The following is a 25,789-nucleotide window of genomic DNA, read 5'->3' as shown; positions in this document are numbered from 1 at the left end:
TCCCAATGCCTTGTACTAACCCCAATGCACATGCCCGCTGCTCGTGCACCCACTCCCCCGTGTGTACGCATCCCCTAAGGTTGCGTAAGGGACGCTCCGACATCACCTGTGCATGGGGATGTGTAGTTACGGTAGAGTTTGTGGGCTTGTAGCGGGCGACTCGATCGCAGCATATTTAACCTTTATAGTGTGTTTTGTAGATCATATTCCCCTTAATAATGTCTGCAAGTATGTTTAGTGTAAATGGTTCAGGGACTTGGGAATTCCTCTTTGCATGATACGAAGGGTCTGTCAAAGGTTGAACAGTGGTGTCTAGTACCTAACTGAAGAGTATTTTATTAGAAGCAATCCAGTGTTGGTTAGGAAGAGATTAATCGCTCCTGCGTATAGTTATGTCTTTGAGTAGTTTATGGACATTTACTGTATTTGCAGTTCATTATCCATGCGGCGGGAATCCTGAGGATACCTCCCATCTGAGCAGTTTGAAATAGTCACAGCCCACCTGTTCGAATCCACCTATGACCTTATGTTATAATGCAGAGGGACATTCCTGTGTCCAATGAACAATGAGATTATAGGACCATTGTATTGTACAGTATACTGTGTATATAAAGACCCCCATAGCCAGACCAGCTCACTTCTCTCCACAAAGGTTTTCCCCGTGATGACTGAGAGCTTGTTTCCAGATAGCGCCTGCGAGTCATTCCCACGTGTGTAAGTTTCTCTGTGACCACTTCGTTACTCTGTGTGTATGCGATTGTTCTCCTATAAGTGTTTGCCATTTATTCTCTTTGTGTTTATTCTATTTGTGATCGTTCGCTAGTGTTTAATATTTCTGTTTAGTTATTGTGTTTAGGTATTAATGTCAGGTCTGTAGTGTATAAGCTGTAAACTGTTTTTCTTTTCCCTTTTACTTAATATCATCTATAAAGGTGTTAGAACCTTAGCAAGTAGTGTGTGTGTTTCACTAGACATTATAAAGGGTTTCTGAGCGTCTCAATCGCTCAAACAGCTTTCATATCATCCAGGTTAATCAGTGTTACATTGTGGTAATATTACAGTACTAAGGTTTACAGCATAAGCATACCCTTTAGGTGTGTTGTTAAGGTTTTCTGTGTGTAATTCAGTGAGCGTCAGCACCGCTCGTATCCCACTCTCACGGTACAGCGTCCGCTACGCCAATAGCGTAGCATTACGGTACTCGGGCCGCCTATAGCGTGCTCAATACTAAGCATAAGCGAATGTGCCGCTCGTGCGTCTCGACCACGGCCTAGCGTCTGCTACGCAAAGTGCATACCATTACGGCACCTCGTGCGCCTATTGTGTACATTGTTTATAATAAGTATATAGCTTATGTTAAAAGGTAAATAATTAACTTTATCAACAGTTACATATTAAGGGAGCAACAATGGATGTAATGTATCAGAACATTTATCCATGTGACTGGCATCAGGTTTTTCCCCCTTTACATCCCTTAGAACTGCACAGGAAGTCTGCAATATTTGGTTACTAACACCCCTACCCCCATTCCAAGTGACATAACGTTAAAATTTATAAAGTTATGAACAAAGCTTCATCATGAACACAGACCATAACAGCAAAAATATTTAATATACAAAAATGCACAACATAATTGACTGTGTGGTGGCTGAAACAATACAGGTTTACCTAAAAAGCATTTGTGTAAAAATATGAGTGAAAGTATACAGTAAAGCTACATGAAACATTTGCCACTACACATCGGTGATAACCCACTTGGGTGAATTTGGTACAAAGTGACTGTAGACTGAAGTGCGGTCAATCGTCCCTATTAGCAGAGTCTGTCACGTCAGCTTCTTCCTCCCCATGTGGGCAGCCAGCTGGCTGTGGGTAAAAAGGAACGACCAGCCAGTTTAGTGGTGTGTTATTAACCAAATAATCCATGACATCATCCATAGAACTCTTCATCTTGGCGAATTGCTCCTTGCTGGTGGCTAAGAGGCCATCAGACATGTCTCTGATGGAGGAGGCAGAACGGAAGTTCTGATAGACCTCGGTAGCCATGACACTGATGTTCTGAGCCTTGCTCTGGATGTTCTGCGGAAGGCCTTGGACACCGGTCACCAGGGAGAGACAGGTGGTTTGCAGTTGTAGAGTCAGATGCCAGGCTATAGTCAGAATGCGTGATTCAATTTGCTGAAAAAACAGAAGTTACATGTTAGAGCAGAGGTTCTCAAACTTGGTCCTCGGGGGCACACAGTGCATGTTTTGCAGGTCTCCTCACAGAATCGCAAGTGAGATAATTAGCTCCACCTGTGGACCTTTTAAAATGTGTCAGTGAGTAATTAACACACCTGTGCACCTGCTGGGATACCTGCAAAATATGCACTTTGTGTGCCCCTGAGGACAGAGTTTGAGAATCTCTGTGTTAAAGTATCAGAGTAGTATTTCTATGCAGCCAATACTTCGACACCTGGCATGTACACCAGTAGAGGAGTTTACCTCCACGCTCTCAGCCTCCCCACTAGCTTGCTGTCCTGTGGTTTTAGTCCATTCCACCCACGTGTGGTACATCCTATCCTGAGCGTCATGGATCTTCTGGTTGGCACCATTCATGTTCTTTCTTGCAAATTCAATCTAGAAGATGAGAAGCCTTTAATCACTTAATCTAGAAAAGTTTTATTCAGAAACACTGATTTTTTGATTATTATATAATGAACATGTCTTTACCTAAAGTACATAAACACTATCCAATACCATTTCATGGTTTTATTCCTATAGCAATTTTTATGGTATACTGTGCATGAACTTGAAGTTAATCAGTGGTCTTGTATCAATATGGGAATCCATAATGAAGATTATTAAATTAGTCACTAATGGATATAGATGAAACAAAAAAAAACCAATATCAGATGATTGATATTCTGATAATCAATGCTCATCGGTGATTGCTGTGAAAGGCAGCAGTGTTCCTATGACCTGGCAGCTGCTGGGTATTTAAAACTGGGGAAGTGGAAGTGCTGCAGTGTACATTTCTGCAGCAACTGTTCCACCACCAGGTGGCAGTGCTGCCAGCTTCCCGATACAGCAGTGTTTGAGACACGGATGAGAAACCAAGGGTGCAAACCACCACAATTAACGGCTGCTGGAATATAGACTTCCGGCAGCCACTCACTGGGTGTTGGACACATCAGATACAACCATGTCAGGGGTAGCCCAGCCATCACATCTGCTACAACCAGACCATGCAAGTGTTTATGAGCTCCTTTCTTCACCTTGAGCAAGATTCTAGATGTTGCTTCTTAGAAAAAAAAAAAAAAAAAAAAAAAAAAAAAATAGTCCTTTACTGCTACAGGTATGGCAACAAAAGATGCTGGACAGGTGGTGGCCATGGTTATAAATCTGCAACTGACCAGATCAACGGTGTTCTGTAGCCGAGCCATGGCCTCCTGGCTCCGGCATTTGACATCCATCACTCGTGTCAGAGCTTGCTGATAAGCACGTTTACGGGCCTTGGTAGAGAGTGACCCCAAGCGAACGTAGTAACTTGGCTTTCCGGCTGCCACTTCAAACCCCTCTGTTTTTGTCGATTCCTTAACTGAAATATATAAAAGCTTGAAATACAATGAAGCCATTTAAAATGTCTGACTTGGCTTTACAGCTGGCCTGTCAGTGGCCTAGTAAGAGTTGTGTGGCTATATAAACGTTATGGTAAGAACTTACCGTTGATAACGTGATTTCTCTTATGTCCACAGGATAACATTGGGATATTGTCGAGAGACAGCGAAAATGGCACCAACACGGTCACGAGCTTTCTGGCCTCCCAGGATGCATTGGGGCCTCCACTATATAGTCCCGCCCACTGACTCAGTCAGATCAGTTCTTTCCACAGCGATTATAGGCAGGAACATTAGGTAGAGACCTGTACAGGCGATAACACACATGCACACCCTTCCATACAAGAAGGAAGAGGTTTTTAGTGTTTGTCTAGATCCTCAAATCAGATGCGTCCGGGTGGGATCCCTGTGGATACCTGTGGACATAAGAGAAATCACGTTATCAATGGTAAGTTCTTACCATAACGTTTATTTCTCTGGCTGGGTCCACAGGATTATCCACAGGATAACATTGGGATTCCCAAAGCCATTTTAGTGGTGGGGACGCTCCTGATTGCACAGGAGGACCTTTCGCCCGAAGTCTGCGTCATGAGAGGCAAAAGTATCCAAGGCATAATGTCTGATGAATGTGTTTATGGAAGACCATGTGGCTGCCTTACATATCTGTTCTGCTGATGCACCCTGTTGTGCTGCCCAAGAAGGACCTACCTTACGTGTAGAGTGCAGAGACATTAGCCGGAATAGGGAGATCTGCATGAGAATAAGCTTCAGATATTACCACTCGGAGCCATCTCGCCAGCGTCTGTTTACTAGCAGGCCAACCTCTCCTATGGAATCCGTAGAGGGAATCTGTTTTCCTGATGGCACTAGTACGATCTATATAGATTTTTAAAGACCGGACCACGTCTAGTGACGCTTCTCCCGCAGATAGTCCCGATACCTGAAAAGCTGGGACTACAATCTCTTCATTCAGGTGAAACTTTGATACCACCTTTGGAAGATAACTAGATCTCGTTCTGAGAACTGCTCTGTCTGGAAAAAAACTTAGGAAAGGAGACTTACATGATAATGCTCCTAAATCTGACACTCTTCTGGCTGACGCCATTGCCAGTAAAAAAAGAACTTTAATCGTTAACCACTTAAGATCCGCTCTCTCAAGTGGTTCAAACAAAGGACCCTGGAGAAATTTAAGAACTAAATTCAAATCCCAGGGAGCTGCAGGAGGAACAAATGGAGGTTGAATATGTACTACTCCTTGGAAAAACGTACGTACATCCTGTAGGTCAGCAATCTTCTGCTGAAACCACAGTCAACGCCGAGACTTGCACCCTCAAGGAAGCAACCTTCAACCCCTTATCCAATCCTGCCTGCAGAAAATCCAAAATCCTAGCTACTTTAAAGGCTCTTGGATTGTAATTTTTTCCAGAACACCAATGAATATAGGCTTGCCATATTCTATGATATACACGGGCCGAAGAAGGCTTTCTTGCTCTAAGCATGGTTTGGATTACTTGCTTTGAAAATCCTTTAGCCTCTAAGATAGAGGTTTCAACAGCCACGCCGTCAAAGACAGGCGATCCAGATGACTGACAACAAGGACCCTGCATTAACAGATCTGGACGTTGAGGGAGCAGTATCGGTGCTTCCACGGACATTCTCCACAGATCTGTGTACCAATGCCTTCTTGGCCAAGCTGGAGCTATTAGAATGATTGCTCCTTTTGCCTGTTTTAGCTTTCTCACTACTCTGGGTAACAGAGATATTGGAGGGAACAGATATGCCAGCTGAAACCTCCATTCTACTGACAGTGCGTCTACCAGGACTGCTCCTGGGTCCCTTGTTCTTGATCCGTACCTCGGAACTTTGTTGTTTAGACGAGACGCCATAAGGTCCATCTCCGGTAGACCCCATCTGTTCACCAGTGTCTGAAACACTTCTGGGTGTAGTGCCCATTCGGTTTCCTGAATGGTGTGCCGACTGAGAAAATCCGCTTCCCAATTTAGTACACCCGGGACAAATACTGCTGACAATGCTGGGAGATGGAGTTCTGCCCACTTTAGAATGGGAGTTACTTCCTCCATCAGACTCTTGCTGTGAGTCCCTCCTTGATTTAGGTATGCTACTGCCGTCGCATTGTCTGAGCGGATCTGGACTGGTCTTCCTTGTAGATTGCCTGAACTAGGGCCAAGTAAATGGCTCTTATTTCTAACAGATTTATCGGCAGGCGACTTTCCCTTGCGGTCCATTTTCCCTGGAACCATAGGCTTCCGAGTACCGCCCCCCAACCTTGCAGGCTGGCATCTGTCGTCAGGACTTGCCACTCTTTTATCCAAAAGGGTCTCCTTGTTTAAATGGTCTGTCTGTAGCCACCATGCTAGAGACCTTTTTACATTTACTGGAATCTTTATCATCTGCTTCTTTATTGTTTGATGATTTCCATTCCATTTTGTCAAAATGAGATGCTGCAATGGTCTGGAGTGGAATTGCGCATATTCCACCATGTCGAACGTTGATACCATCAGACCCAACAGTCGCATTGCTGCATGGACTGACATTGTCTGGGCTTGCAACGCTTCCTGAGCCATGACCTGCACCTTGACTATTTTCTTCTCTGGTAAGAGAACTCTCTGTAGGTCTGAATCCAATATGGCTCCCAAATGAACCATCCGCTGTGATGGATTCAGGGACGACTTCTCCCAATTTATGAGCCACCCGTGTCTCTGTAAACAAACTATCGTCTGTTGGAGATGGCTCAACAGTAAATCTTGCGACTGTGCTAAGATTAATAGGTCGTCTAGGTATGGGAATATCCTTATCCCTTGTTTGCGCAGACAAGCTGCCATAACCACCATGATCTTGGTAAACACCCTGGGTGCTGTAGCTAGCCCAAAGGGCAGAGCTTGAAACTGGAAGTGTTCCTTGAGGATGTCAAACCTGAGGTAACACTGATGTGATAGTGCTATAGGCATATGTAGGTAAGCATCCCGCACATCCAGAGATACCATATAGTCTCCCGGTTCCATAGCCAACATTATGGAGCGTAACGTCTCCATGTGGAACTTCGGGATCCATATGTAATTGTTCAACATATTCAGATTTAGAATTGGTCGATATGACCCATTTGGTTTCTGGATTAGAAACAGATTGGAGTAACACCGGTCCCTTTTGTGATGGAGGTACTGGGACAATCACACCTGACTGCAGTAATTTTTGGACTGCTTCTTGCAGGGAATTGTCCTTCGACTCTATACGAGACGGGCTGGTGCAAAAAAAAATCTTTGAGGAGGCTGCCTCCTGAATGGGAACCCATACCCCTGAGATACTACCTTCTGCACCCAGGCATCTGTTGTTGACTGTTGCCATGTGGGTGCAAATTGCAGGAGTCGGCCCCCAACCCTGGAATCCTCCAGGCGGAGGCCCGTCTCTTCAGGCTGAGGGCTTTTGTTCAGGTTTGGAAGCTGGCTTTTTGCTAGCCCACTGCTGCCTACCCCTGGATTTAAACTGGGGTTGTTTAGGCTCCTCTTTACCTTTCGCTTTGCCAGCGAAATGAGCAAAATTTTAAACCCTTGGACTTAGGGTTGTAGGTAGCCGGAAAACTGACCTTCGATTCAGCCTCTGACTCTAGGATATCCGATAAAGGTTTTCCAAATAATATATTACCCACGAAAGGCAATGCTTCCAATTCCTTCTTGGACTCCGCATCTGCCTTCCAGGTCCGTAGCTAGACTGCTCTGAGAGAGACTACTGCCAGGGCTGAAGCTTTAGAAGCAACAGTGCCTACATCAATGGCTGCTTCTTCTAAATACTGGGCAGATTGTCTTAAACGGCAAAGACGATCCTCTTGCTCCCTAGTAGGAGAGGGGATGTCATTCTCTAGTTCCTCTATCCATTCGCCCATTGCCTTTGCTACCCAGGCCGAAGCCATAGCAGGTCTTACCACTGCACCCACAAGAGAAAAAAAATATTTTTCAATAGGCTCTCTACCCTCCTGTCTGTGACATCATTCAAAGAGGTAGATGACAGTGGCAAAGCAGATTTGTGCACTAGTTGCAGAACATGTGCATCTACTTTTGGAGGAACTTCTCTCTTCGAACAATCTCCAGCAGGAAATGGATAATAAGAATCCCATCTCCTAGGAATCTTATACTTTTTACCGGGCGCTGCCCAAGACTCATCCATCATTTCCGTCAACTCCTCTGACGCTGGAAATTCAGCTTTCACTGACTTTGTTCGTTTGAATAAAGGTGCTTTTGCTTTTAACGCTGTCTTGGCTGGTTCTTCCAGAGAAAGCACAGCCTTTACTGCATTAATGAGTTCAGCTACATCATCTGAACTAAAGCTCTGCGACTGATCATCATACGGAGTTGAATCTATTGTTTCCGCATCATCATCCGATGTATCCTCTTGTGTAGTCTGCCATACAGACGTATCTGTCTTAGTCTTACCTACCCCCTGGTTGCTTGTAGAGGCTACTGGAACCAAACCATAGGAAGGGAGCTGCATGTATGGGTTCATAGTGTAACCTAACCCTTGAGGTGGTGCTACTGGAGCCAACCTGTTTTTTACTTCGCTGAAAAGCGACACAGTTTGCACACAAACCCTCATAAGTGACCAATTGAATCATATCAATTACCCCTGACTTACAAGATAAGCATGTTAGGGCTGTAGGAGTGCTTGACAAAATTCTTTTGCCGCTCACAGACATTTTTTCTGATATTGACTACACAATTTTGTGACTGAACCACACCCTATAATCAGTATATAGAGGTGAAATCAATCTGACCACAGTGCACCTGATTTGAGGGTCAGAACAGGACTGACATTACACAGAAAAGTCAGCACACATACTAGCAGTCAGTCACATGTTAAAGCATTAGACATTGTCATATGAAAATACAACCTCCATAATAACTTATACATAAGTAGGAAAATTGTACTTCTGTTTAACTGGTTCTTTTTCAACATAACATGCAGAAAACACAGTAATATACAGGTCTCATATGCAATAGGTACTAAAAATTAACAGTGCACACGAAGTAGAAGGAATTTTTAGTACTGTATACCCTGCCTCCAGGGAGCGGGATACAGGGAGACTCACCACACTTCCATATCCAAGCAAAGACGCTCGAAAGACGCCGAGTGGATTCAGACGCTACTGGTGTACACTGCCGCTCTTGGTAACTGATAACGGACACGGACGCTCACCAACGGACACGGACGCTGAGCGACTCCACGTGCATGCAGACACTAAAGGCCTGCGACTCGGTCTGGGCGGGTTTATATCCAGTGTACACAACCGCAGCGTCTAAGCTGCGACCGAGTACCCTCGTGGTAGAGTCTGAGCCGGAAGTGAGGTCATTCAGTTCATGAAACGAGACCCGCGGGAACTGGCCATGAACTCTGAGGAGGGACGGCCAGGAGAGCGTCTGAAACCCCCTGTTGACTTAAACTCCTAGGATCGCGGCCTCACCTAGTCCTGGCGCCTATGATCCCCGGAGCGTAGCGCTGTCACACTCGAGATGTTCGGCGCATCAACACGCTGTTTGTAGTCTCCACCAAATCAGTGTAGCTGTGTCCTGACCCCTCTAGTAAGAGGAAGTCCATAGACTCACCGTCTCCCCATGGTCCGGCCACAGCCTGGTTACGTCTGCTGGACCTGCTAGAACATCCGACACAGACGCCCGTCGAGACAGCACTGTACCGCGAAGGTAAGCGTTGTTGCGACCCGGTGGGGAGTTGTTGGAGCGACTCTTTCTAATACACGTTTAAGACGCTGTTAAGAGAAGTCGCTCAAACCAAAACAGTAAGTCTATAAAAATAAAGTAATGAAAACTTGAGGCTGCTTTCACAGCAGCCCTGTGACCATGCGGCTTCCTGCCGCACCAAGCAAAAAACTGATCTGACCGAGTCAGTGGGCGGGACTATATAGTGGAGGCCCCAATGCATCCTGGGAGGCCAGAAAGCTTGTGACCGTGTTGGTGCCATTTTCGCTGTCGCTTGACAATATCCCAATGTTATCCTGTGGATAATCCTGTGGACCCAGCCAGAGAAAGTTATACTTTGTGGCCCAGTAGGCCAAGTGTTAGTTCATGAATATACTGCTCACATCAGTTCTGGCTTACCCAGCTCCTCGTCCGTGGGTGGCAGGTATTGTTCCAGGAGACTCTCAGATGTCGTCAGTGCCATGTCCACACGGCTGCTCACCATCTGCGCTACACGGCTCCCCATAATGGTACTAATGCCCCCATTCACAGCAGCCTTGGTCATCTCTACACCATCCTGCACAGCTCCCTTAGTTCTGCCAACTACTCCCGATATACTCTGTACGACCACATCCTTAGCACCAAGAACTGCCTCAGAGGCAGTGGAGACCACCTAGAGGAGGAGGACACAGGTACTGCAGATAACATTTATACAACACACCTGTGTAACACATGTTATCCTATGTGTAGGATAGTCAGTTATAGCTGCTGGGCTATAAAGTTACCTTGTCAGTAGGCTGATAGAGAATGGGCAGCTTCACCTCAATCTTACCCAATCCTATACATGCAATGTTGTTAGCCAGGGCAACTAAAGGGTTTATTAAAAAAATAAAGCCACTTATGAAACAGTACATTGCACCAAACATGCATCTAAATGGAGTTGGCCATCAATGATATCAAATATAGAGATCCAGTGGCTCTCCAACATAAATGGTACAGAGCCCCAATGTTATTGCCAGCACATGGAGCCCAATGCCACCCCCTGATTGGCCTGCAGCCCTGCGAGTAATAGATGGGGGTTAATGATCAGTGGGTGAAGCCATCAATTGTTATACAACATTGATGCTAACCACCAATGGTACCATCGATTGCTAGCCTAGTGATGTGCATCTTAGACCAGGGACAGCCAATATTTAGGCTACTTTCTATGCTAAGGTGATTTAAGATGGGCTTGTTCTTTGCATAGTAGGAGACCGTATTTACAACATACAGGACCATAAATCAGCATTTTACTGCTACACCAACTAAATCCAGTGCTCTCCTCATTGTAAGAGAAAACATACAAGAGGTAATTATCAGCAACTGGATGACAAGCAGAATCTAGAGTACTTACTGTATGTGTATTTTAATTAAGGACATAATAGGCTGTCAAATACTGAAGTCTGTCCAGTGTGCGAGTACAGGGAAGTCAATAATGCATGACAGACTGGATCTAATATTGGGGGGGGGGGTATTTATCAAGGCTTGGAGACTGATCATGTAAACAGCCAAATATCCTTTAACTGCCAATAATCTAATCTCTGAGCTTTGATAAGCATCCTCCTTAAAGATAGTTTCCAGACAGCAGAAAATACCAAAACCTACTCTGAGGCTCCAGTCTCTGCAGGATTGGCCTGGCGCTGGTCACAGCCACCGACGTGATGGTCTTCACACTTCTCTCCGCTACATTGCACACAGATTTCAGGTAGGGGTGGTTATCTTTGGTGTGGATATAGGCAGAAGACACCATGTCATACGTTGAGCTCACCAAGGGGAGGTTGATCAACCGGACCACAACATTCTACAGGAGAAACAGCCAGAGTTAGTCCAACACCATACAGCTGGGTTCCTCTCCGAGCAGACCAGGAGGCTACACCTGTGGACAGGGCTCAGGGTGCACATTTATGGTTTTCAGTTGTGACCTATAACATTGGCAATTACCACTCAGTTTTGGTTTGTTTTTAAACACACAATTGTGAGTTTGAGATGCAGCAGTTGCATAGTACACAGGTTACTAGGACCAGTAATATCAGGACTACAGGTGGCCCAGTTGATCAGTTAGGGACTGCAGCACACATTGCACATGCAATATCTGGCTGCACTGTTAAAATAAGATTTTACTCACCAGTAAATCTATTTCTCGTAGTCCGTAGTGGATGCTGGGAACTCCGTAAGGACCATGGGGAATAGCGGCTCCGCAGGAGACTGGGCACAACTAAAGAAAGCTTTAGGTCACCTGGTGTGCACTGGCTCCTCCCACCATGACCCTCCTCCAAGCCTCAGTTAGGACACTGTGCCCGGACGAGCTGACATAATAAGGAAGGATTTTGAATCCCGGGTAAGACTCATACCAGCCACACCAATCACACCGTATAACTCGTGATACTATACCCAGTTAACAGTATGAATATAACAGCCTCTCAGATGGCTCAACAATAACCCTTTAGTTAGGCAATAACTATATACAAGTATTGCAGACAATCCGCACTTGGGATGGGCGCCCAGCATCCACTACGGACTACGAGAAATAGATTTACCGGTGAGTAAAATCTTATTTTCTATGACGTCCTAGTGGATGCTGGGAACTCCGTAAGGACCATGGGGATTATACCAAAGCTCCCAAACGGGCGGGAGAGTGCGGATGACTCTGCAGCACCGAATGAGAGAACTCCAGGTCCTCCTCACCCAGGGCATCAACCTTGCAGAATTTAGCAAACGTGTTTGCCCCCGACCAAGTTGCAGCTCGGCAAAGTTGGAAAGCCGAGACCCCTCGGGCAGCTGCCCAAGATGAGCCCACCTTCCTTGTGGAATGGGCTTTTACAGAGTTTGGCTGCGGTAGTCCAGCCGCAGAATGCGCCAGCTGAATTGTGCTACAAATCCAGCGAGCAATAGTCTGCTTAGAAGCAGGAGCACCCAGTTTGCTGGGTGCATACAGGATAAACAGCGAGTCAGTTCTCCTGACTAGCCGTCCTGGAAACATAATTTTTCAAGGCCCTGACTACGTCCAGTAACTTGGAATCCTCCAAATCCCTAGTAGCCGCAGGCACTACAATAGGTTGGTTCAAGTGAAAAGCTGATACCACCTTAGGGAGAAACTGGGGACGAGTCCTCAATTCTGCCCTATCCATATGGAAAATCAGATAAGGACTTTTATATAACAAAGCCGCCAATTCTGAGACACGCCTGGCCGAAGCCAAGGCCAATAACATGACCACTTTCCGCGTGAGATATTTTAGATCCACGGTTTAGTGGCTCACACCAATGTGATTTTAAGAAACTCAACACCACGTTGAGAACCCAAGGTGCCACTGGAGGCACAACCGGGGGCTGAATATGCAGCACTCCTTTTACAAATGTCTGAACTTCAGGTACTGAAGCTAGTTCTTTCTGGAAGAAAATCGACAGAGCAGAGATCTGTACCTTAATGGAGCCTAATTTTAGGCCCATAGACACTCCTGCTTGTAGGAAATGCAGAAATCGACCCAGTTGAAATTCCTCTGTTGGGGCCTTTTTTGGCCTCACACCAAGCAACATATTTTCGCCATATGTGGTGATAATGTTTTGCAGTTACATCTTTCCTGGCTTGAATCAGCGTAGGAATGACTTCCTCCGGAATGCCCTTTTCCCTTAGGATCTGGCGTTCAACCGCCATGCCGTCAAAACGTAGCCGCGGTAAGTCTTGGAACAGACAGGGCCCCTGCTGCCGCAGGTCCTGTCTGAGCGGCAGAGGCCATGGGTCCTCTGATATAATTTCTTGAAGTTCTGGGTACCAAGCTCTTCTTGGCCAATCCGGAACCATGAGTATCGTTCTTACTCCTCGCCTTCCTATTATTCTCAGTACCTTTTGTATGAGAGGCAGAGGGGGGGGAACACATAAACCGACTGGTACACCCACGGTGTTACCAGAGCGTCCACAGCTATCGCCTGAGGGTCCCTTGACCTGGCACAATATCTTTTATAGCTTTTTGTTGAGGCGGAACGCCATCATGTCCACCTGTGGCCTTTCCCAATGGTGTACAATCCTTTGGAAGACTTCTGGATGAAATCCCCACTCTCCCGGGTGGAGGTCGTGTCTGCTGAGAAGATCTGCTTCCCAGTCGTCCACTCCAGGAATGAACACTGCTGACAGTGTTAACACATGATTTTCCGCCCATCGGAGAATCCTTGTGGCTTCTGCCATTGCCATCCTGCTTCTTGTGCCGCCCCGTTGGTTTACATGGGCGACTGCCGTGATGTTGTCTGATTGGATCAGTACCGGCTGGTTTTGAAGCAGAGACCTTGCCTGACTCAGGGCATTGTAAATGGCCCTCAGTTCCAGAATATTTATGTGTAGGGAAGTCACCTGACTTGACCAAAGTCCCTGGAAGTTTCTTCCCTGTGTGACTGCCCCCCAGCCTCAAAGGCTGGCATCCATGGTCACTAGGACCTAGTCCTGTATGCCAAACCTGCGGCCCTCTTGAAGATGGGCACTCTGCAGCCACCACAGTAGAGATAACCCTGTCTTCAAGGACCAGGGTATCAGCCGATGCATCTGAAGATGTGATCCGGACCACTTGTCCAACAGGTCCCACTGAAAAGTTCTTGCATGGAACCTGCCGAATGGGATTGCTTCGTAGGAAGCTACCATTTTTCCCAGGACTCGCGTACAATGATGCACCGATACCTGTTTTGGCTTCAGGAGGTCTCTGACTAGAGATGACAGCTCCTTGGCTTTCTCCTCCGGGAGAAACACTTATTTCTGTTCTGTGTCCAGAACCATCCCCAGGAACAGTAGACGCGTCGTAGGAACCAGCTGTGACTTTGGACTGTTTAGAATCCAACCGTGCTGTTGTAGCACTTTCCAAAATAGTGCTACCCCGACTAGCAACTGCTCCTTGGACCTTGCCCTTATAAGGAGATTGTCCAAGTACGGGATAATTAAAACTCCCTTTTTTCGAAGGAGTATCATCATTTCGGCCATTACCTTGGTAAACACCCTCGGTGCCATGTACAGTCCAAACGGCAGTGTCTGGACTTGGTAATGGTAATCCTGTACCACAAATCTGAGGTACTCCTGGCGAGGATGGTAAATGGGGACATGCAGGTAAGCATCCTTGATGTCCCGGGATCCCATGTAATCCCCCTCGTCCAGGCTTGCAATAACCGCCCTGAGCGATTCCATCTTGAACTTGAATTTTTTTATGTATGTGTTCAAGGATTTTAAATATAAAATGGGTCACACCGAACCATGCAGTTTCGGTACCCCAAACCGTGTGGAATAGTAACCCCGTCCTTGTTGAAGTAGGGGCACCTTAAGTATTACCTGATGGGAATACAGCTTATTAATCAAGGCATATTTGAGGAAACGGCAGGGGGGTGGGGGACATCTCGAATTCCAGCTTGTACCCCTGAAATACTACTTGCATGAAACAGGGATCCACCTGTGAGCGAGCCCACTGATCGCTGAAATTTTTGAGACGGCCCCCCACTGTACCTGGCAACACCTGTGGAGCCCCCGCGTCATGCTGTGGACTCAGAGGAAGCGAGAGAAGAATTTTGATTCTGGGAACAGGCTGACTGGTGCAGCTTTTTCCCTCTTCCCATGTCTCTGTACAGAAAGGAAGCGCCTTTTCTGAAGCCGAAAGGACTGTACCTGATAATACAGTGCTTTCTTAGTCTGTGAGGAAACCTGAGGTAAAAATATTTCTTCCCAGCTGTTGCTGTGGATAGGAGGTCCCAGAGACCATCCCCAAATAATTCCTCACCCTTATAAGGCAGAGTCTCTATGCACCTTTTAAAGTCAGCATCACCTGTCCAGTGACCGGTCTCTAATACCCTCCTGACAGAATGGACATTACATTCATTTTGGATGCCAGCCGGCAAAATATCCCTCTGTGCATCCCTCATATATAAGACGACATCTTTAATATGTTCTCATGTTTGACAGGGTCACCGACCACGCTGCAGCAGCAGCACGATCTGCAGGTCTCAGTCTAGTACCTGAGTGTGTAAATACAGACTTCAGGATAGCCTCCTGCTTTTTATCAACAGGTACCTTCAAAGTGGCCATTCCTAAAATGGCAGTGCCACCTTTTTTGACAACCGTGTGAGCGCCTTATCCACCCTAGGGGATATCTCCCAGCGTAACTTATCCTCTGGCGGGAAAGGGTACGCCATCAGTAACTTTTTAGAAATTACCAGTTTCTTATCGGGGGGAACCCACGCTTTTCACACACTTCATTCATTCATCTGATGGGGGAACAAAACACTGCCTGCTTTTTCTCCCCAACATAAAAACCCATTTTTAGAGGGTTAATGTCAGAAATGTGTAACACTTTTTTTATTGCCGGGATCAAGTCACGGATGTTCCTAGTGGATTGTGTATATGTCTCAACCTTGTCGACACTGGAGTCAGACTCCGTGTCGACATCTGTCTCTGCCATCTGAGTGAGCGGGCGTTTTTGAGCCCCTGATGGCCTTTGAGACGCCTGGGCAGGCGTGGACTGAGAAGCCGGCTGTCCCACAGCTGTTACGTCATCCACCCTTTTATGTAAGGAGTTGACACTGTCGGTTAATACCTTTCACCTAATCATCCACTCTGGTGTCAGCCCCACAGGGGGCGACATCACATTTATCGGCATCTGCTCCGTCACCATATAAGCCTCCTCATTAAACATGTCGACACAGCCGTACCGACACCGCACACACACACAGGGAATGCTCTGACAGAGGACAGGACCCCACAAAGCCCTTTGGGGAGACAGAGAGAGAGTATGCCAGCACACACCAGAGCGCTATATAATGTGGGGATTAACACTATAACTGAGTGAAATTTCCCCAATAGCTGCTTGTATATATAATATTGCGCCTAAATTTAGTGCCCCCCCTCTCTTTTTAACCCTTTGAGCCTGAAAACTACAGGGGAGAGCCTGGGGAGCTTTCTTCCAGCTGCACTGTGAAGAGAAAATGGCGCCAGTGTGTCTGAGGGAGATAGCTCCGCCCCTTTTTTGCAGACTTTTCTCCCGCTTTTTTCTGGATTCTGGCAGGGGTATTTACCACATATATAGCCTCTGGGGCTATATATTGTGGTATTTTTGCCAGCCAAGGTGTTTTTATTGCTGCTCAGGGCGCCCCCCCAAGCGCCCTGCACCCTCAGTGACCGGAGTGTGAAGTGTGTATGAGGAGCAATGGCGCACAGCTGCAGTGCTGTGCGCTACCTTGGTGAAGACTGATGTCTTCTGCCGCCGATTTTCCGGACCTCTTCTTGCTTCTGGCTCTGTAAGGGGGACAGCGGCGCGGCTCCGGGACCGAACACCAAGGCTGGGCCTGCGGTCGATCCCTCTGGAGCTAATGGTGTCCAGTAGCCTAAGAAGCCCAAGCTGGCTGCAAGCAGGCAGGCAGGTTCGCTTCTTCTCCCCTTAGTCCCTCGCTGCAGTGAGCCTGTTGCCAGCAGGTCTCACTGAAAATAAAAAACCTAATTCTATACTTTCTTTCTAGAAGCTCAGGAGAGCCCCTAGTGTGCATCCAACCTCAGCCGGGCACAAAATCTAACTGGGGCTTGGAGGAGGGTCATGGTGGGAGGAGCCAGTGCACACCAGGTGACCTAAAGCTTTCTTTAGTTGTGCCCAGTCTCCTGCGGAGCCGCTATTCCCCATGGTCCTTACGGAGTTCCCAGCATCCACTAGGACGTCAGAGAAAGGGGGTTGTAGACCACCACCATTACTTAAAATTAACAGGAGCAAACATACACTATTCTGTGCCTAGTCTACATACAATGCTCCCAAACTGCACTCCAAGTTTTAGTATCCATGCTTCACCACAGGTGACTCAATTAGTACCCCAGTCCATTTGATTTAATCATCTAGGTTCAAGCATAGATATCCTTAAAACCTGGACTGTAACAGTAGTATTTGGGAGGGGAGGGGGTGTGACTGGTTTAGAGGAGCACACTACTAACCGCATAGGGCATGAGGCGAACAAGCATATATCCCTGAATATTAATTGTAAATAATCCCAATACAGGGCATGTGATCACCTACAGGAATCCACATTACCATTCTCCAGCCTCACGTATACCATAGTGTCACCATACACTGTACTTACCTGCTGCTCTACTGTCTCTGCCATATTAACAGTCAGCCACCTAGGAAACATAAGATACACACATGTAAGAGCACAGAAGGCAGCAGTTATTCAGGGATGGACATCACTGCCTGATGGTTACAGACCATCGATGGTTCCCTTACAACTAGTTAGGCCAATCCCGGGATCAGGATCGGCGGGATCCCGGGATTTGGGCCCAAAGATGCCGGGATTTGAATCCCAGGATTGGAGCCTCCAATCCCGGGATTCGAGTGCGCATGCACAGTTTTGCCCGACAGCGCTGCCCAGCTGTCAGCGATGTAGTTACATCAGCTATGGACACACACTGACCGCGCTGGCGGCATTTCAAACGTAGCACCGGCCAATCAGAGCTGGCAGACCGGCAGCCAATCAGGGAAGCGGCAGCAGCCACAGCCCCTGATTGGCTGCCGGACTGCCAGTTCTGACTGGCTGGCGGCCAGCGCTACATTTGAAATGCTGCCAGCGCGGTCAGTGTGTCCATGGCTGGTGCCCGCGGCCCGCCTAAGTAGTAAGTGTTTAACTTGTCGCTACCTACACCCACACTCCCTCACTGCTCCAGACATCCCTCTGCTCACTACACCCACTGGCACCTTCCCTTCCTGTATCTTACATGCTCACTACACACCCACCCTCCCACTGCTCCCTACACCCACCCTCCCATCCTGTTCCTTACATCCTCCCTACACCCACCCTCTCTTGCGCCCTACATCCACCCTGCCTTACTGCCCTCCACATATACTTTCCCTACTGCAATCCTGAGAATGAGCATTTTTTTAATCCCAAATCCCAGGATTGAAAAAATTCCCCCGGGATTGGCCTCCCTACTTGCAACTACTAATATATCAAACATTCAATGATAGCATTTCAATGTTTGCAGCCATCAAATGGTGATGATTGGATGGTGTTCCAGTGGTTACCTGTATTCCAGTATCCTGAGCTCTGCACAACCTCCTAGCTCCTTCCTGACTGCTGCTCCCTGACTCAGGGCACCCTGGCTTTTATAGGAGCTGCCTCACATGTGACCTGCTCTGTCCCTCCCCTATCTAGGGCTCAGGAGGAGGAGTTACAGGTGTGGGTGCAAATCATTAGTGTTTCCTGTCAGCTCCATAAGTGTCTAACTACATTTCTGCGACATGGGGCAGATGTACTAAGCCTTGGAGAGAGATAAATAGGCTTACCATAATGTCCCTTTAAATCTAAGCACTCATGGATTACACAGATTCTCTAGCTCACAGGTTCTCAAACTCGGTCCTCAGGACCCCACACAGTGCATGTTTTGCAGGTCTCCTCACAGAATCACAAGTGAAATAATTAGCTTCACCTGTGGACCTTTTAAAATGTGTCAGAGAGTAATTAATACACCTGTGCACCTGCTGGGTTACCTGCAAAACATGCACTGTGTGGGGTCCTGAGGACTGAGTTTGAGAACCTCTGCTCTAGCTGATTACAACCAGGTGAAATGCAGACTTGATGTCAGCCAGCCCAGGGACAGTATGGTAAGCCTAGAGATAAAGGGGCAGATGTATTAATCCTGGAGTAGTGATAAAGCAGTGATAAAGCAGTGATAAGTGGAAGGTGATAACGCACCAGCCAATCATTACTGATTTGAAAAATGACAGTTAGGAGCTGATTGGCTGGTGCATTATCACCTTCTACTTATCACTGCTTTATCACTTCTCCAGGCTTAACACATCTGCCCCAAAGTACCAACCAACCAGCTCCTGACTGTAATTTTTAAAAAAACAGCCTGTAACATGTCAGTTGGGAGCTGATTGGCTGGTAGTTTATCTCATCTACTTTATCTCTCTCTAGTCTCCATGCTCTGCTACATCTCCCCTTAGGTGTCTAAGGCTAGGATTATCTGTCTTGGGAATGCAATGCTTACACAAACACCAATCTATGACATTGGCAGTTTTATGCTGATTTTTCTGCTTATTATCGTTTATTCATGTGGTGCCACAAAGTGTCCATAGCGCCGCACAGGGAAATTAGAATAAAGCACAAATAATTTCATATATTCAAACAGAAGATAGCTATTTAGCTGCTAAAATATTTTGATATTTTTAAACTAGGTTGTTCTAACAACACATTAATGATTCTGAGAGTCTACGTTTCTTTTTGCTTAACATGCTAATGCACAGGTTCTCAAACTCGGTCCTTAGGACCCCACACGGTGCATGTTTTGCAGGTCTCCTCACAGAATCACAAGTGACATAATTAACTCCACCTGTGGACCTTTTAAAATGTGTCAGTGAGAAATTAATACACCTGTGCACCTGCTGGATTACCTGCAAAACATGTACTGTGTGGGGTCCTGAGGGCCGAGTTTGAGAACCACTGTGCTAATGTATTTTCTATAGTGTGTGCTTTTTATTGTTTGTTGTTTCTAGGCTCTGTTTTGTTCAGTCCTTGCTTTCGTTACCTAGTGACATGCCCTCCCCCCCGGTTCATGACCAGTTTCCAGCTTTGAACTGATTTCCCACTTCCGTCTGAGACGCTGTGTATCTAATGGACCCAATTGCAGCATAGGCGGCTGTGTGACTAGTGCGTCGGTGTTCACTTGGGTGGCTGTGTTCACTGTAGGTTCATGGGCGTTTGTGTACACTATTGGTGTCTGGATCCACTCAACATTCACTAACGTATTGATGGATCCTGGAAGCGGGGTGAAGTCTCCCTGTATCCCATCCTCCTGAGCCGGGTGATACAGCACTAAGGGGGACATTTACTAAGCAGTGATAAGAGCGGAGAAATGAGTCAGTGAAGAAGTTGCCCCATCAACCAATCAGCAGCTCTGTATCATTTTATAGTATGCAAATTATAGATGTTACTTCAGTGCTTATTGGTTGCCATGGGCACTTCTCCACTGGCTCACTTCTCCGCTCTTATCGCTGCTTAGTAAATGTCCCCCAGTGTCTCTACCTACCATGAAGTACGAGTAGTTGGATAAGTGCCTGATGCATATGAGTCTGTAAACTATTGCTGCTGTTTCTATCGCTGTGCGACTGAATACGTTTAAAGTCATATATAAGGCAATGCAGTAATGTTTCTAGATACTTGAAATGTATTTGTAGTTGATTATGTGCTCATATTGCTTATTTTAATAATGTATAACCTGTGACTGATTGCTAGTGTGATTGCTGACTTTACTATAATTCTGTCAGTTTTCTGTGTATTCTGATTATCAATGCTGGTGCAAAGCAGGAAGAGATCAGATTGTATGTCACTTTAACAAGTTTTTAAGTAATTTCAATCATAAATTGTGTAGTTAACACTGTACAGGTGTGTGATTTATTTATCATGTCTAGGCAAAGGTGATGAGGATACACTCTACCCAGCAGCACCAACACTCATTTCATGTTTGTCTTGCAAAGCTGGGTTAACCTCTCAGGATCTGGTTCAAAATGGATTATGTGCAAATTGTTTTAGCTTTCACCAAAGCCTCTTGAATAATCCAAGGCAGGCACAGGTTAAAGTTGATCCCCCATGGGCTTCTTTTGCACAGACATTATCCAGATTAGCTGAGCAGATAATGCCAGCTCCTTTACCAGGAATAGGCTTCCCTATTAACCCTTACATGCAACATTCCCCCTGGGGTTTATCACATCCAGTCCAGGAATGTGCAGCCTTTCAACAAAAACAGGCTGAAAGGCCCATGGTAAGTAAATCAAACAGACAGGAAACAACGGGGTAAATTTACTAAGGTGGGAGATTTTTAGAACTGGTGATGTTGCCCATGGCAACCAATCAGATTCTACTTACCATTTATCTAGCTGCTTCTAGCAGATAATAGATATAATCTGATTGGTTGCCATGGGCAACATCACCAGTTCTAAAAATCTCCCACCTTAGTAAATTTACCCCAACATCTTCACTGTCTACACATGTTTCAGATGGGGACTCTTTGGAGGATGAGGATTTCTCGCATTCCAGGTCTGCATACAGAGACGAGGAGGAAGGCCTCAGCTCAGTGGACACACCTGAAATTAGTGCTATGAAAGCCATTCTATCCTTAGAGGAGGCAGCAGAGCCTTTGTTAAAATTCAAGGCACCTGTGTTTAAACATCCCAAAACAATCAGGACTGAATTTCCGCGGGCCGGAACAGCTGACGGAGATTATGCAAGAGGCATGGTTAACACCCAGTAAGAAGTTTAGAATTCCAAAGAAATAGAATTCCCATTATCCTCTTCCAGCTGTGGACTTTTTAAAAAGGGAGCTGGCTCCCAAACTAGATACGCATGTCATTCGATTAGTGCGAAAATGTACATTCCTATCTGTAACATCATTTAATGATGTTGAAGGCAGAGGCAAAGGAGATGTTTTTTAAAAACCATTTTCTCCTTGTCTGGGGCAATTGTAAGACCAGTCATGGCTTCAGTCTGGATGGCAAAAGCAGTGGCAGCCTGTGCTGATGCATTACATGATGATCTTTCATTGGCATCTAGAGAGCAAAATTCTCTTATTGCACATATTAAACAGGCGGCTATTTTTATGGAAGAAGCAGCTTTATATATGGGTAATATTGCTTCTCAAGCATCAGCCTCAGCAGTAGCAGCTCGCAGAACTTTTTGGCTACGTACATGGAAGGCTGAGTCAGAGTCCAAGAAAGTTCTAGAGTCTTTGCCTTTTACTGGAGATATTCTTTTTGGTAAAGAATTAAACAGTATTTTGGAGTCAGAAGCAGACTCCAAGAAAGTGAAGTTTCCTTCAACACACAAATCCAAATGTAGGTTTCCAACTTTTTGGCCCTTTTGGACCCAGGGAAAAGCAAAAGGAAAGGGTTATGGCAAACAGTCTCTATCTGACAAGTCTGGTAAGACTAAAAAGCATTGGGCTTCTAGAAGGCCTGCTTCCAAGCCAGAAGATAAGCCATTAGCCTGATCGTGCGGGCCTCCACCTGTGGGATCCCGGGTGGGAGGCCGACTTCTTCATTTTGCACACATCTGGCAGCAGTCCACCACAGATGCCTGATTGCAAGAAGCGGTATCTCACGGTTATGCGTTTGCTTTCAAGAAACACCCTCCACAAAAGGTTCTTTTGTACCAGACCATCTTCAGTGGAACAAAGGCCAGGGCCTTGCAAGAGGCAGTTCAGAAGTTGCTTCAGTCAGGAGTGATAATTCCAGTTCCTCCTGTGCAACGATGACAAGATTTGTATTCCAACCAGTTTCTAGTTCAGAAACCAAATGGTTCGTTCTGGCCCATACTCTCAAAGTGCTGAACAAGTACCTTTGGGTGCCTCATATTTATATGGAGACTTTACATTCCATAATTTTGGCCATGGAGCTGGAGGATTATATGGTATCCGTGGATATCCAGGATGCTTACCTTCATTTTCCTATAGCACAGTCCCATCAATGCTACAGATGGGCCCACGGTTATCTTGACTAGTTTTCTGTGCCTAGGCACAACATGACTTATTAGCATAAACCCTTCATCTATAGTTCTCAGCTGCAATACAATACAGAGAACAATACAGCAGGGGATTAAGTCATTACAGCAGGGGATTAAGTCCAATTGGCCAGTCTCAATTAATCCTATTAAAGGTCAAGATAAACGTGGACCCATCTGTATCTCAGGTTTGCTATCCTCCAGCAACACTTTCAGTTTCAGGCCCTACCATTTGGACTGGCCACTGCTCCAAGAGTGTTCACCAAAATTATGGTGGTAATGGCGGCTTATCTCCGTCGACAGGGGGATAAGAATTTGTCTGTACTTCAATGATTTATTAATCCAGGCGCAATCTCAGGACCTGCTTCAGAGTCATCTGCAACAGACAATAGTTTTTTTGCAGACACATGGTTTGATCATAAATTGGGCAAAGTCATCCCTGGTTCCATCACAATGGATGACACACTTGGGGGCTGTATTGGATTCAGGTCTTTGGAGAGTAATTTTACCTCTGAACAAAATATCCACAATACAGTCGAGGATTCAGGAGCTGCTACACAGCAGTCAAAGGGTATCCATTCACGCAGCGATGCATGTGATGGGATCTATTGTGTCAATATTTGATATGGTGGAGTATGCTCAATTCCATTAAAGGCATCTACAACATCTGATCCTTTCCAAATGGAATGGGTTACATCAGACAATAAAAACTCAGACTATGGTCCTTCCTCTGGAAGTAAGGAGGTAATTCGCCTGGTGGCTACAGACATCCCATCTGGACAAAGGGAGACTCTTTTGGATCTCAGATTGGGAGGTTCTGACAACGGATGCCAGCCTTCAGGGCTGGGGAGCAGTGTCAGAAAGAAGTTGCTTCCAAGGGCAGTGGACCAAGGAAGAATGTTGCCTGCCAATAAATATATTGGAACTTCGGGCTATATATATATATATGGCACTCATTAGGGCAAATGACATTCTTCAGGGGAAACCAGTTCAAATTCGCTCAGACAATGCAATGAGAGTAGCGTACCATAATCATCAGGAAGGAACTTGCAGCGAATGAAGGAGGTAAGCACCACGTTAAGGTCAGCAGAACTTCATCATCCAGCCTTGTCCGCAGTGTTCATTCCGGGAGTCCTAAACTGGGAAGCAGATTTTCTTAGTCGACACACCATTCATGCAAACGAATGGGCTTTACACCCTGAGGTCTTCCAGACTCTGGTAGACAAGTGGGGGTTACCAGAGATAGATCTCATGGCTTCTCATCAGAACAACAAAGTTCCCGCATACGGGTCAAGGACAAAGGATCCCAAAGTGACCTTTGTGGATTCCCTGTCAGTAAGATGGGACTTTCGTCTGGCCTATGTGTTTCCACCAATTGCCCTGTTGCCCAGGGTGATGCAAAAGGTAAAACAGGAAAAGGGCACAGTGATACTAATAGCTCCAGCTTGGCCCAGAAGACATTGGTACACAGATCTGCAGAGGCTGTCGTGGATACTCCGTTCCTACTCCCTCAACGTCCAGATCTACTGTCTCGAGGTCCTTGCTATTACAAGCACTTGGATCGGCTGTCTTTGACGGCATGGCTCTTGAGACTTCCATCCTGAAAGCAAGAGGATTCTCACAACAGGTTATTCGAACAATGCTTAGAGCAAGGAAACTATCCTCAGCTCGCATTTATTACTGAATATTCAATGGTGTAGTGACTAGAAATTTGACCCTAGGTCTTTCAGAGTTTCCAGGCTCCTAACATTCCTTCAGGCAGGAATGGACAAAGGTCTACGGGTGGCTTCCCTGAGAGTTCGGGTGTCAGCACTGACTATGGTTTTAAAAGAAAATTGCTAACCTGCAGGATGTTTGCACTTTTTTTCCCAAGAAATGCTTCACATCCAACCTCCTTGTGTCCCTCCTACAGTTCCTTAGGATCTAAGTTTAGCCCTAAAGGCACTTCAAATTGCCCCTATTTGAACCACTGAAGCAAGTGGATCTTAAAATGGTTGACAGCTAAAGTTCTCTTTCTACTGGCTATTGCTTCAGCTAGAAGAGTTTCAGATTTAGGGGCATTGTTATGTCGTCCTCCTTTTCTGATATTTCATCCAGATAGAGCGGTTCTCAGACCCAAATCTGGGTATCTTCCTAAGGTGGTGTCTAATTTCCACCTAAAGTGAAGAAATTGTAGTCCCGGCTTTCCAAGGGCTGGACCTTTCTGCGGGAGAGTCATCATTGGACGTAGTCTGTGCTTTAAGGGTCTACGTGGATCGTACCAGTGCCATCAGAAAGACAGACACTCTTCGTTCTCTACAGAATTTACAAGAGAGGATGGTCTGCTGACAAGCAGACACTGGCGAGGTGGCTTCAGATGACGATTTCAGAAGCATATTCTCAAGCTGTTCTCCCTATTCCAGCTAAGGTCTCTGCTCACTCTACTCGTAAGGTTGGACCATCATGGGCAGCACAACATGGTGCTTCAGCTGAACAGATATGTAAGGCAGCCACATGGTCTTCCATTAACACATTCATTAAATATTATGCCTTTGCCTCTCAGGATGCTGCATTCTGGCGAGGGATTCCCCTGTCTAATCAGGAGCGTCCCCTCCACTAAAATTTCTTTGGGACATCCCAATGTTTATTCTGTGGACCCTGCAGGAGAAATACGTAGTTATGGTAGACTTACTGTCGATAACTCTTTCGCCTAAGTCCACAGTATCCCATACGATTTGAGAATCCTTACACCTACTAACCTCTTCCTTCTTGTACAGAAGTGTGTGCATGCGTGTTCTTCTCACCTGATTAGGGCTCTCTATGATGCTCCTGCCTTGAGTTTTGGAAAACAGAATTGCCTCAGCCCGGAGGCAGGTATATAGGGGACTGGCCCGTTACATTCTGGGAAGCCGAACGCTTTTGATCGTTGGTGCCAATCCGCTGATGCCATCTTATATCCCAATGTTATCCTGTGGATCAGGG

At 46.2% G+C, this 25,789-nt stretch overlaps 1 protein-coding gene across 1 annotated transcript; it reads right to left on the bottom strand.

The window, feature by feature from the left end:
- Window positions 1-1,592: 1,592 nt before the first annotated feature.
- On the bottom strand, window positions 1,593-18,419 carry LOC135055118 (perilipin-2-like). Its single transcript, XM_063958789.1, has 8 exons — window positions 18,358-18,419; window positions 17,420-17,459; window positions 10,943-11,138; window positions 10,084-10,166; window positions 9,719-9,971; window positions 3,393-3,577; window positions 2,482-2,616; window positions 1,593-2,175 (listed from the first exon to the last, which is right to left on the bottom strand). The coding sequence occupies exons 2-8, from the start codon at window positions 17,441-17,443 to the stop codon at window positions 1,798-1,800; spliced, it is 1,254 nt and encodes a 417-aa protein (XP_063814859.1). The 5' UTR covers window positions 17,444-17,459; window positions 18,358-18,419; the 3' UTR covers window positions 1,593-1,797.
- Window positions 18,420-25,789: the final 7,370 nt, after the last annotated feature.

Source organism: Pseudophryne corroboree, chromosome 1, assembly GCF_028390025.1.
Source record: "Pseudophryne corroboree isolate aPseCor3 chromosome 1, aPseCor3.hap2, whole genome shotgun sequence".
In the NCBI taxonomy this organism is placed as follows: domain Eukaryota; kingdom Metazoa; phylum Chordata; class Amphibia; order Anura; family Myobatrachidae; genus Pseudophryne; species Pseudophryne corroboree.
The sequence above is the reverse complement of the archived record's forward strand: the minus strand, read 5'-3'. Positions and strand labels throughout refer to the sequence as shown.

Bases quoted from the DNA above. Each gene is read 5' to 3' on its own strand.
- LOC135055118 (XM_063958789.1), bottom strand. From the start codon at position 17,443: ATGGCAGAGACAGTAGAGCAGCAG. The intron at 11,139-17,419 runs GTAAGTACAGTG...TTTCTCCTGTAG, and splicing joins CAGAGACAGTAGAGCAGCAG to AATGTTGTGGTCCGGTTGAT. The intron at 3,578-9,718 runs GTAAGCCAGAAC...TATATATTTCAG, and splicing joins ACCCACGGACGAGGAGCTGG to TTAAGGAATCGACAAAAACA.